The 12,025-nt window shown below is 40.0% G+C and overlaps 1 protein-coding gene and 1 non-coding gene across 14 annotated transcripts in view; one reads left to right on the top strand and one right to left on the bottom strand.

Annotated features, from left to right (window-relative positions):
• Positions 1–3,330: 3,330 nt before the first annotated feature.
• Positions 3,331–12,025, bottom strand: part of NUP153 (nucleoporin 153) — a 105,456-nt gene continuing 96,761 nt past the window's right edge. For all 13 annotated transcript variants that reach the window (XM_063632217.1, XM_063632219.1, XM_063632220.1 and 10 more), the window contains 2 exons: positions 4,809–4,977; positions 3,331–4,468 (listed from right to left, as the gene is read on the bottom strand). In XM_063632217.1, the coding sequence (XP_063488287.1) occupies positions 4,387–4,468; positions 4,809–4,977 (251 nt within the window). In that variant the 3' untranslated portion in view covers positions 3,331–4,386. The remainder of the gene's footprint in view (positions 4,469–4,808; positions 4,978–12,025) is intronic.
• On the top strand, positions 8,006–8,107 carry LOC129473929 (U6 spliceosomal RNA). Its single transcript, XR_008654439.2, has one exon. It is a non-coding gene; the product is annotated as a U6 spliceosomal RNA (small nuclear RNA).

Here is a 12,025-nt window from a genome sequence, read left to right as displayed (position 1 = left end):
CTATTTCTTTGAGACGGTTTGCTCTAGAATCTCCTGTTTAGGGAGACCTTGCTTCCAAATACAGGTTTTCCAGTGGGTTTAGCAGTAAACTAGAATGCTTTCAGAAATAATAGAGATCTATGAAAAAAAAAATCGTCCATCTTTAGGGATATATTCCTTTAGCAGGCACACTCAGAAGTTACCTGTACATGAATTAAGCTTACTATTAAACTAACCCAGTCCTTCAAGAGTTGTTAACCATCACAACCACCACACAAGTCTCATCTGGGCAATTTAAACCCAGTTCTGACCTGAAAAACCTTTCCCATTCTAACTTTTATGAACAGGTCCAGAGAGAAAGGGCAGGAAGCAAAACAACAGGTTCCTCACTCAACAGGGGCAAAGATAATAAAGGATAAACTAGACTGTAGCTAAAAGATGGTCCAAGTCCTGTAGACAATGTGCTGCTGTTATGAGCCTAGCCACAAACCTTTTTGTTAGTCCTGTAGACAATGTGCTGCTGTTTGTTTGTTATGAGCCTAGCCACAAACTTGTTTTGGAACTACAGTGGATTTTTGAGCCAAGTTTACAAAAGATGCCCTATATTACAAAAGGAAGTCTGACTGACATGGTCATACAGCTGATACGTGTAGCTACACCTACTACCTCCATTTTCTCAATTTTACTCGACCAAATTTGCCAGTTTCCATTAAATGCGCTGGCTACAATAACCTTTTTAAAATTTCCATTGTATTTTACTTTTCCAAAGTAAAATGATAACTTTCCAATTGAAAAGTTCTTCCAACCAGCATATGGCCTGGTTATATGTTGTTAAAATTAGTTCAATAACTAATTTCAAATAATAAAATAATTTCAGAGGAGAATTTGTAACAAGTATTAATAGGCGGCTTAAAGACATTTTTCAGTGGTCTGAACTGTACCTTTTTCTCAATGCCCAGAATCATACTCACTCAAAATAATCTAGCACTTTCCTTAAAGTGGCACCACCAAACCTCAGTGCATCAGTCCGCCAGGTGCTTATTTGATGATGCAGACTTTTGGAACCTATCCAGTCCCAGTTTCTGGTGATGGGGGTCCTAGAACATATATTTGACATACCCTGCCAAATAACTACTAGCGGTACATTCAGTGAGAGCCACCAGTCCTCTCATCAACCAAATTATAAAAACATCTACCTAATTATTCAGTTAAACTTTCTGAACATGACTTTCCTCCCTTAGAGATTCTTTTTCATTAAAAACAATTCCTGGCTGGGTTCGGTAGCTTACACCTGTAATTGCAGCAAGTTAAAGGCAAGAGGATCATACCAAGACCCTGTCTCTACAAAAAATAAAAAACTTAGCATGGTGGCACATACCTGTAGTTCCCCAGCTACTCTGAAGGCTGAAGCAGGAAGACGGCTTGAGCTTAGGAGTTGAAGGCTGCAGTGAGCTTGATCGCACCACTGCATTCCAGCCTGGGTGACACAGGGAGACCCTGGCAATCTATCTTCATTACTCATTGGCCCAGCATGAGAAGTATGGGCTTTTATTACTTTCTTTCCAACATTTGTTTCCCCGCCATCCACAAATATCCTCAATTTTCACTTGTGTATGCAGCATATAACCCAAAGCAAGGTTGGGCATGTGGCTCACGCCTGTAATCCCAGCATTTTGGGAGGCCAAGGCAGGCGGATCACGAGGTCAAGAGGTCGAGACCAGCCTGGCCAACATGGCGAAACCCTGTCTCTACTAAAAATACAAAAATTAGCCAGGTGTGGTGGAGCAACCTGTAGTCCCAGCTACTCGGGAGGCTGAGGCAGGAGAATCGCTTGAACCCAAGAGGCGGAGGTTCCCAAGAATTAAAGTAGTCAGACTGAAAAAAGCCCCAAGTTCTAAGTGTGGTTCTATAGACTAATCAGGTTGGGGGCTAAAGATTCCATTTTTAGCATAAACAGATTAAGTATGGTTTTAGTGACTTAAACAGTACTAAATAAAAGTAAACATTATTTCTAGCAACTTTTAGAGAAAAGCAGAACACTTCAGCGATAGGGGCCTAGAGAATGGCTAAGAACTAACCTACAAAGAAAGAATTAACTTCTCGGCAGTAAGACACAAATTCCGTTACCTCTTCCAGTATTCATCACATTTTGCCCCCTCAACAGATGTCAAATGCATACTGCTAATAAAGCGAAATTTCTACCCCCAACCAGCATTTGATGATGGACTAAAATATCTCAAGAAAGAAAAATACCTTGAGTTCTAAATTTAAACTGCAACCAGGCCAGGCGCGGTGGCTCACGCCTGTAATCCCAGCACTTTGGGAGGCTGAGGTGGGTGTATCACAAGGTCAAGAGTTCGAGACCAGCCTGGTCAACCTGGTAAAACCCTGTCCCTACCAAAATTACACAAAAAAAATTAGCTGGGCATGGTGGTGGGCGCCTGTAATCACAGCTACTTAGGAGGCTGAGGCGGGAGAATTGCTTGAACCCAGGAGGCAGAGGTTGCAGTGAGCTGAGACCGCACCACTGCACTCCAGCCTGGGCGACAGAGCAAGACTCCGTCTTGGAAAAAAATAAACTCCAACCAACCAGAAATTCAGTAAATTAAAACTGAGCACAACTTAAATAATTGTACATTTCCAACTGAAAAATAAAATTACCAAATACTGTTCCAAGAGCTCTTTTATGGACCAGGGGAATCCAGTTTAAAAAAAAAAAAAGAAAGCAGTAAAATAATACAAAAGAAAGTGCAGCTGACCCTTGAACAACCCGGGTTTGAACCGTGGGCCCACTTATCACAGGCTTTTTTTTTTTTTTTAAACCCAACCAAAAACAGACCAAAAACACAGTATTTGTGGGATATACAACTTGCACATTCGGAGGGCTGGCTTTTGTATACTCAGGTTCTGCAGGGTCCACTGCTGGAATCTGTGGATTGTGGTTTGGGGGCGGGAGAGTTGGGGGGGGAGTGCGGTTCTGGGAACAATCTCCTCTGCACACACCAAGAGACAACTGTAGTTTTTGTGTATGTATCTCCAAGAACTTTAATAAACACTGTCCAGTAACTTACCAAGGAAGATAGAAGCACAAAGAGAAATGAATGTGTGTGTTAATTTTCAACTTTTAAAAAAGGTACCTAAGTCAATATGCAAATTAGGCATGATTCCTAGCACCAGGCAAGAAGTAGGGTACCTTCTATATGTTGTGCATTCAGATACTTTCCTTTCTCTTAGGAGTTGTCTAAATCATGTCAATGTATTCTTCTAATGAGACACTGTTAACCTTTATTTTAAAAAGTCCCCCCAATAATACTGTGTGCCTTCATTATGAGGTAAAACTAGAACAAAAAGTATGTCATAATTTTTTATTGATGGCATTTATCCCATGGTTTAACATGTTAATTATACTGTAATAAACATGGCTTTAATATTAAACTTTTCCTTATTATCCAAAGTCACCACAGTCCATTTTAGTAAATATAAAAATATATGCTTAATACTTTGTACAATACTGGTTTTTGGTCCAAACAAAACTGGATCAGAAAAGCCAATAAATTCAACTTTAAGAATCCCCAATTTTTTTTTAAAGATTTCCAAATGGATTTAGGCAACTTTGAATAATGGGATTTACATAATAAAATCTGAGACAAGACTAAACAAACAACAAAAAAATCTCTAACAAAATTCAAATTTCAAGTTCACAGATTTATGTTATGCCAAAAAGTACAGAAACAAAATTGTATTTACACAAGTTTCATAATAAAATAATGAAAAAGGCAAGACAGGTGATAGGAGAATGAAAATATAGAAATAGCATATAATTATTAAATGGAGAATGAACTAGATCTAACAAGTCCTTAGCACGGACCATTCTTTAATCAGGCTTCCTCTATCAGAAAAGTTTAGTGCACAGTACACCCAACTCACTCACTTCACACATACACCAGCACAAACTCAGCATAGAAATCATCCGTTTCAACACTCTCTAATCTATACAGAATTCTAATCTATACAGAATTCCTCAGATATAATTACAATTTCAAAGCGTTCCATAAACGCTTATCAGCGCACATAATGGTGTAGACAAAGAGGTTCTATACAAAGCCATTCACCGTGCAGGCTCCATTCCTGGGTACAGCCAGACTATGTCAAATCAGTGAATAATCTGCTGGATCATAAAATATTTTTGCTGAAGAATCAGTCACCAGTCTAGCTATTATTTTTTTAAAAAAGGGTGGGTGAGGCAGGGTGGGGCTTCTGTAATGAAAGAAAAAGGAGGAAAATTCCAAAATTAAAGAAGTCCTTAGGCAGATCTGACTTCAGATAACCCCAGCACAAAGTAAAATCCAGTATCTGAAAGCAGGGCACCAGCTATTGTTAAAATTGCGTACAACACCAATGTGACCTTTATTTCCTGCGTCTAACAGCAGTCTTTATCTTGCGACCAGAGACTGAAGTTCCAGAAGAGAACACATTTTTCCCATTTGACCTGTGAAAAATAAAAACTTCATAATGTGACATGATGCTCTGAGCAAAATTTCCAAATGCTAACATTCACCATGAGCAGCAGAAAGGTAAGGGCAGGGTGGAAGGAGTAGACTCACATTGGTATATATATTTTCTGCTATACCTTACACACACACTACTGTTATTTTTTTCTCAAACTGTAATATAATCCTCCAGAATTGTAGTATGGTAAATTTATGTTGGAGAACATATTTAATTTTACCCAAACCATACTGAATCTTGATGACTTTTAAAAACAAAACATATACATGCACATACCCTTACCAATGTAAATTCTCCATTTCAATAAAAAATTCTCTTACCCCACTGTAAATGCTGCTGGAGACTGGTTAAATGGAAAGCCCCCCGAGCCTGAAGGCTGGGCCGAGGCTGCAGGTGTGCTAGAATTTGCACCAAATGTGAACACTCCTGATGGATTGTTGTTTGTGAAGTTGAAATTTGTAGCGCTGCTGCCAAACTGGAAAACCAAACCTACAATAGTTGAAGCAGAAATACTTCATTAGGGCAAAATGATAGGTTTTTGTTTGTTTGTTTTTTGAGACAGAGTCTTGCTCTGTTGCCCAGGCTGGAGTACAGTGGCACAATCTCGGCTCACTGCAACCCTTGCCTCCTGGGTTCAAGCAATTCCTCTGCCTCAGCTTCCCCAGTAGCTGAGACTATAGGTGCGCGCCACTATGCCCGGCTGATTTTTTGTATTTTAGTAGACGTGGTTTCACCATGTTGGCCAGGATGGTCTCGATCTCCTGACCTCGTGATCTGCCCACTTTGGCCTCCCAAAGTGCTGTGATTACAGGTGTGAGCCACTGCACCCGGCCGCAACATGATAGGTTTTTAAATTAATGACTCTGACCTCTACATATAAAAACATGCAAAGAATTAAAATATTCTCGTCTTTTAATCTAAAGAAAACTATTTTCTCCACTGACATACAGTACATACTTGACACCTCCAACAAATCACACAACTTACCTATGACCAAGGGGAAAAGGGCAGCCTGGACTTACGGTTAAAGATAGTGAAATCAACAAATACATTTAGCTCTATCTTCTTTGAAAAGTGCATTAAAACAAGGGATTTTTACAAAGATAAGTGACAACAGCAACAAAGGTTTAGAAGCTGGAAGGCTGACTAGAGTTGATACTGAACCAGCAACAGGGAAAGAACAGAAGCAATTGCATTTACACCAAACATACCCAAAATGTTTAGGTTCCAGATACCTATGGAAGTGAGGATGTAGTGGGAATTAAAAAAAAAAAAAAAAAGGATGGCAGAGTACGTTTAGAAGCAGATACCCAGAATCAATCCCTCCCAACACCAAGAAGGTAATTATCAGTGGGTGCAGTGACTCATGCCTGTAATCCTAGCAGTTTGGGAGGCCAAGGCAGGTGGACTGCTTGAGCCCAGGAGTTTGAGACCAACCTAGGCAACATGGCAAGACTCCATCTCTATAAAAAATTTTTAAAAATTAGCCAGGCATAGTGGCGTGCACCTGTAATCCCAGCTACTCAGGAGGCTGAGGTGGGAAGATCTCTTGAGCCTAGGAGGTCGAGGATGCAGTGTGCCCTGACTCTGCCACTGCCCTCCAGCCTGGGAAACAGAGTGAGACCCTATCTCAGAAGGAAAAGAATATAATTTTGAAAACAGGAATTAAGTGTAGGTCAATATTCACTAAATACTGAGCGCTCCAGCCATCTTCCCAGTCTTAGCTCCCAGAACACTGGCAAATGGAAGCTCTCTGACACCCTCCAAGCAGGAGACTGGATGCATCTTCTCTGGGGAATCTGACAGACTAAGTGGAAAGAATGAAGGATACTAACATCCAAACTTTCCCAAGAAAAATAAAGCTAGATAAACCAGATAAATCTACAATGAAATTCGAGATCTGTAAGCCCTATCAATGTAGAAAGGATTTAAGTGGTATTTATGTGTCCTATACTCATAAAAACTACAGGTAGCCAAGGAGTACCAGGCATTTGAGAACAGTATTTAATAAGAAACACTGAGACAAAAATAATAAAAGCAATTTTGGGAAAACTGACTCAGCAAAGAAACAAATTTTTTTTTTTTTTTTTTGAGACGGAGTCTTTCTCTGTCCCCCAGGCTGGAGTGCAGTGGCATGATCTCAGCTCACCGCAACCTCCACCTCCTGGGTTCACACCATTCTCCTGCCTCAGCCTCCCGAGCAGCTGGGACTACAGGCACCCGCCAACATGCCCGGCTAATTTTTTGTATTTTTAGTAGAGACGGGGTTTCACCGTGTTAGCCAGGATGGTCTCGATCTCCTGACCTCGTGATCCACCCGCCTCGGCCTCCCAAAGTGCTGGGATTACAGGCTTGAGCCACGTGCCCAGCCTAGAAACAAAATTTTAAGGAGAAAAATCTGAACTCCATACCTTTAATGAATACTTCATCCACTGGGGGGTTGGGTGGGGTGGCAGTGGTGGGGGGGGGGGACCCGGAGGGGCATAAAAAGGAAACATCCAGAAAATAAAAAACAATACTTAGAAATTAAAGAAATAGTGGAAGTTAAAATCTCTTTTTTTTTTTTAAGACGGAGTCTGGCTCTGTTGCCCAGGCTGGAGTGCAGTGGCACGATCTTGGCTTACTGCAAGCTCCACCTCCCAGGTTCACGCCATTCTCCTGCCTCAGGCCTCCCGAGTAGCTGGGACTACAGGCACCCACCAACACGCCCGGCTAATTTTTTGTATTTTTAGTAGAGACAGGGTTTCACCGTGTTAGCCAGGATGGTCTCAATTTCCTGACCTCGTGATCCGCCCATCTTGGCCTTCCAAAGTTCTGGGATTACAGGCGTGAGCCACTGCGCCCAGCGGAAGTTAAAATCTCAACAGAATGGTAATGAAAGATAAATCTGAGAAAGTATGACACGAAGACAAAAGGTAATAAGGAAAGGAAGGATTAGGGGGACAAAATCTTCAAATCAATAATTCAGGAAAATTCCCCAAAATGGAAGTTCACAAAAGAGCATGCTGCACTCCCTACACAAACGATAAAAACGAACCCACATCAAGACACGTCCCGATGTATCAGAACAATGGAGGCAAAAGAGGAGAGTCTAACAATTCCAGAAAGAAGAAACAGGCCAAAGAGCAAAGATCAAGACTTCAGGCAACTCTGGAAGCCAGAAAAGTCTACAATGGAGAAATGCTTTCAAAACTATAAAAATGATTTCCAATCTACATCTATATTCAATCTAAATCTTACCAAACATGGGGAGAGAATGAAGATCCTTGCAGAGATGTATGGCCTCAACATTTTCCATCCCTGAACCCTCAAGAATCACTGGAAGAGTGCTGTATCAGAAAAAAGGGGAGTAACAGGAAAGACATGACACCCAGGAAACAGGGGTTCCTATACGAAGCTAAAAGAAATCTCCAAAAGAATGGTAAAAAGAGGTTTCCCAAGAGCACAGTTAAACAGCAAGCCAAGAAAGCCTGGTAGGAGGAACAGGTTAAAAGACCCTGTGAGAAAAGTTCTTTCAGTGCTTACTTCAGCAGCACATACCCAAAACTTGAACAAAGAACATTAGCACGGCCCCCTGCACAAGGATGACACCCAAATTCGTGAAGTGTTCTGTATTTTTAAACTAAAAACTACTGATAAATTAAAGAGAACACAAACAAATGTAAAGACATCCTATATTCATGGATCAGAAGAACTATTATTCTTAAAATGGCCATACTACTCAAAGCAATCTATGGATTCAATGCAATCCCTACCAAAAATACCAATGACTTTCTCCATAGAAATAGAAACATATCTGGCCAGGTGCTGTGGCTCACAACTATAATCCTAGCACTTTGGGAGGCCGAGGTGGGCAGATCACCTGAGGTCAGGAGCTCGAGACCAGCCTGGCCAACATGGCAAACCCCATCTCTACTAAAAATACAAAAATTAGCCAGGTGTGGTGGCGCGCGCCTGTGATCCCAGCTACCTAGGAAGCTGAGGCAGGAGAATCGCTGGAACCTGGGAGGCAGAGGCTGCAGTGAGCCGAGATTGTGCCATTATACTCCAGCCTGGGCAACAGAGCAAGACACCATCAAAAAAAAAAAAAAAAAAGGAGGGAGGGAAAGAGGGAGGAACAAATCCTAAAATTCATATGGAACCACAGGAGTCCAAATAGCTAAAGCAATCCTGAGCAAAAAGAAAAAAGCTGAGGTATCATACTATCTGCCTTCAAAATATACTACACAAAGCTATACTTACCATATATAGCTATATGAGTCTGGTATAAAAAGACACATAGACCAATGGAATAGAATAGAGAATTCAGAAACAAATCCACGTATTTACAGCCAACTGATTTTTGACAAAGTTGACAAGAACACGCATTGAGAAAAGGATATTCTCTTTAGGAAATGGTGCGTGGAAAACTGGAGATCCATATGCAGAATGAAACTAGACCCCTACTTCTCACCCTATACAAAACTCAACTCAAAATGGATTAGACTTAAGTGTAAGACACGAGACTACAAAACCCCTAGAAGAAAACATAGGGAGAAATGCTCCAGGACATTGGTCTAAGCCAAGCTTGTCCAACCGAGAGGCCACATTGTACCCCAGGATGGCTTTGAATGCCGCCCAACACAAATTAATAAACTTTCTTAAAACATGGAGATTTTTTTTTTTTTTGGCAATTTTCTTTTTTAGTTCATCAGCTATTGTTAGTGTTAATGTATCTTATGTTTGGCTGAAGACAATAATTCTTCCAAAGTGGCCCCTGAAAGCCAAAAGATTGGACCCCCCTGGCCTAGGCAAAGATTTTATGGCTAAGACATCAAAAGCACAGGCAACAAAAACAAAAATAGACAAGAGGGACTATATTAAACTGAAAAGCTTCTGCATAGCAAAAGAAGCAATCAAGAGTGAAAAATTTGTTCAAAGGGAAAAAATGTTTGCTAACTATTCATCCAACAGGGGACTAATATCCAGAATACACAAGGAGCTCAAAGAACTCAACAGCAAAACAAAAACAACCCAAATAATCCCACTGAAAAGCGGGCAAAGGATCTGAATAGACATTTCTTAAAACACAACACACAAATGGCCAACAGACCTGAAAAAATGCTCAACATCACTATCACAAGGGAAATGCAAATCAAAACCACAATGAGGTAGCATTTCACCTGTCAGAATGGCTATTAGCAAAAGGACAAAAATTAACAATTGCTGGCAAGGAAATGGAAACTTATACACTGTTGGAGTGAATGTAAATTAGTATAACCATTATGGAAAACAGTAAGGAAGTTTCTCAAAAACTCTAAAAATAGAATGACCTTATGATCCAGCAATCCCACTCCTGGCTATTTATCCAAAGGAAAGGAAATCAGTATATCAGAGATACCTGTAACTGATGTTTAGTGCAGCACTATTCACAATAGCCAAGATATGGAATCAATCTAAGTGTCCATCAACAGATGAATGGATACAGAAAATGTGGTTTAATATACAATAAAATACTATTTGGTCATTAAAAGAAAATAACATCTTGTCATTTACTATAACATCTATGGCACTGAAGGACATTATGTTAGGTGAAATAAGCCAGGCACAAAGACACATATTCAATGTTCTCACTCGTGTAGGAGCTAAAAAACAAGTTGATCTTATAAAGGTAGAGAACAGATGATGGTTCAGAGGCTTGGTTGGGGTGGTGGTAGGAAGGGAAGGTGGTTAACGAATACAAACATATAGCTAGATAGAAGAATAAATTCTAGTATTTGAGAGCACAGTAAACAATAATTTATTGTATATTTCAAAATAGCTAGATGTGAAATGTTCCCAACACAAAGAAATGATGAATGTTCAAGGTGATGGATATCCTAAATGCCCTAATTTGATTATTACACATTGTATGTATGTAACAAAATAACACATCAGTTTTTAAAAATGAAAAACTTTAAAATATGGTTTTCATTTTTATCAAAAATGCTTTTGGATTATTACTAAAACTGTATGTCTATGTATGACAAAAATTAATGTTTTGTGTTTTCTGTGGGAATGACCTTCACTAGACTTTGTAGTGTGGCTTTTCGTTTTGTTTTGTGTTTTTTTTGGATATTTATGCTGCTACCCAGAGCCGAGAGTTTTCTAACATCTTGGCTGGACACAGTAGCTCACGCCTGTAATCCTAGCACTTTAGGAGGCCGAGGTGGGTGGACTGCTTGAGCTCGGGAGTTCGAGACCAGCCTGGATAACATGGCAAAACCCTGTCTCTACAAACCACGCCCCCCTCCAAAAATAAACAGATGGGTGTAGTGGTGGTATCTGCCTGTAGTCCCAGCTTCTTGGCAGGCTCAGGCAGGAGGATGGCTTGAGCCCAGCAGGTTGAGGCAGTAGTGAGCCGAGATTCCACCACTGTACTCCAGTTTGTGTGTCCAGGTTGAGACCCTGTCTCAAAAAATTTAAAAAAGGATTTTCTATTATCTTTACTATCCAGGTCTACCATGTTATAGAACTGAGAACCTCAACCCTAAAATGCTATCTTTCCCCAAGTTTCAACAACAGTGTGACTCTAATTTTTAGGGCCTCTGTAGTCTTTTCTCAATTCATTAACTGGAAGAAAGATCTCCTAAAATTGACTTTTTCTTTGTATTTAGTTTGTAAAATTGATTGCTCTTTAAATAAAAAAAAAATTAACAAAGAGAGGAAGTCAATAATGTCAGAGAAACAAAATTTTGTATAGGATAGCAAGTTATAGTATACCATATGGCTCAGCAATAATCAGCATTTCCATAATCAGAATCCTGATCTAACCTTACAGTGTCTCTATATTAAGAAGATAGAGTAAAGGCTGGGCGCAGCAGCTAACGCCTGTAATCCCAGCACTGTGGGAGGCTGAGGTGGGTGGATCATGAGGTCAGGAGATCAAGACCACCCTGGCTAACACAGTGAAACCCCATCTCTACTAAAAATACAAAAAATCAGCCAGGTGTGATGGCACGTGCCTGTAGTCCCAGCTACTTAGGAGGCTGAGGCAAAAGAATCACTTGAACCCGGGAAGTGGAGGTTGCAGTGAGCCGAGATCAAGCCACTGCACTCCAGCCTGGGCAACACAGTGAGATTCCATCTCAAAAAAAAAAAAAAAAAAAAAAAGACAGAGGAAAATGTTACCTGTGTGAAAGAAATCGAAACTTTCCAATTTCATACTAGAGGAAAAAAATCCTAATCAAAATGGCTAATGTATATCAGAAAACAGGAGAAATTTTGGTATGTACATTAACTGACAAAGTACCAATATCCAGAATACATAAAGAACTTCTACAAACCTATACGCAAAAGCCAAACTGAAAAATGGCCAAAAAAAAAAAAACCTTTTAAAACAATTCACACACATGAGAAATCAAATAGAACCCACATATAAGAACTCATACAATGGTGGTAGGATATGAATTGGCAGAATCCATCAGGAAAAATTTGTATTATCTTCTAGTATAAGATATACAAACCTTTTAATTCAGCAATCCCATGCCACTGTATATACTCTAGAAAAACATACATA

This window comes from Symphalangus syndactylus, chromosome 23 (genome assembly GCF_028878055.3).
Source record: "Symphalangus syndactylus isolate Jambi chromosome 23, NHGRI_mSymSyn1-v2.1_pri, whole genome shotgun sequence".
NCBI lineage: Eukaryota > Metazoa > Chordata > Mammalia > Primates > Hylobatidae > Symphalangus > Symphalangus syndactylus.
Note: the sequence above shows the minus strand (reverse complement) of the source record. Positions and strands in the feature narration are given on the sequence as shown.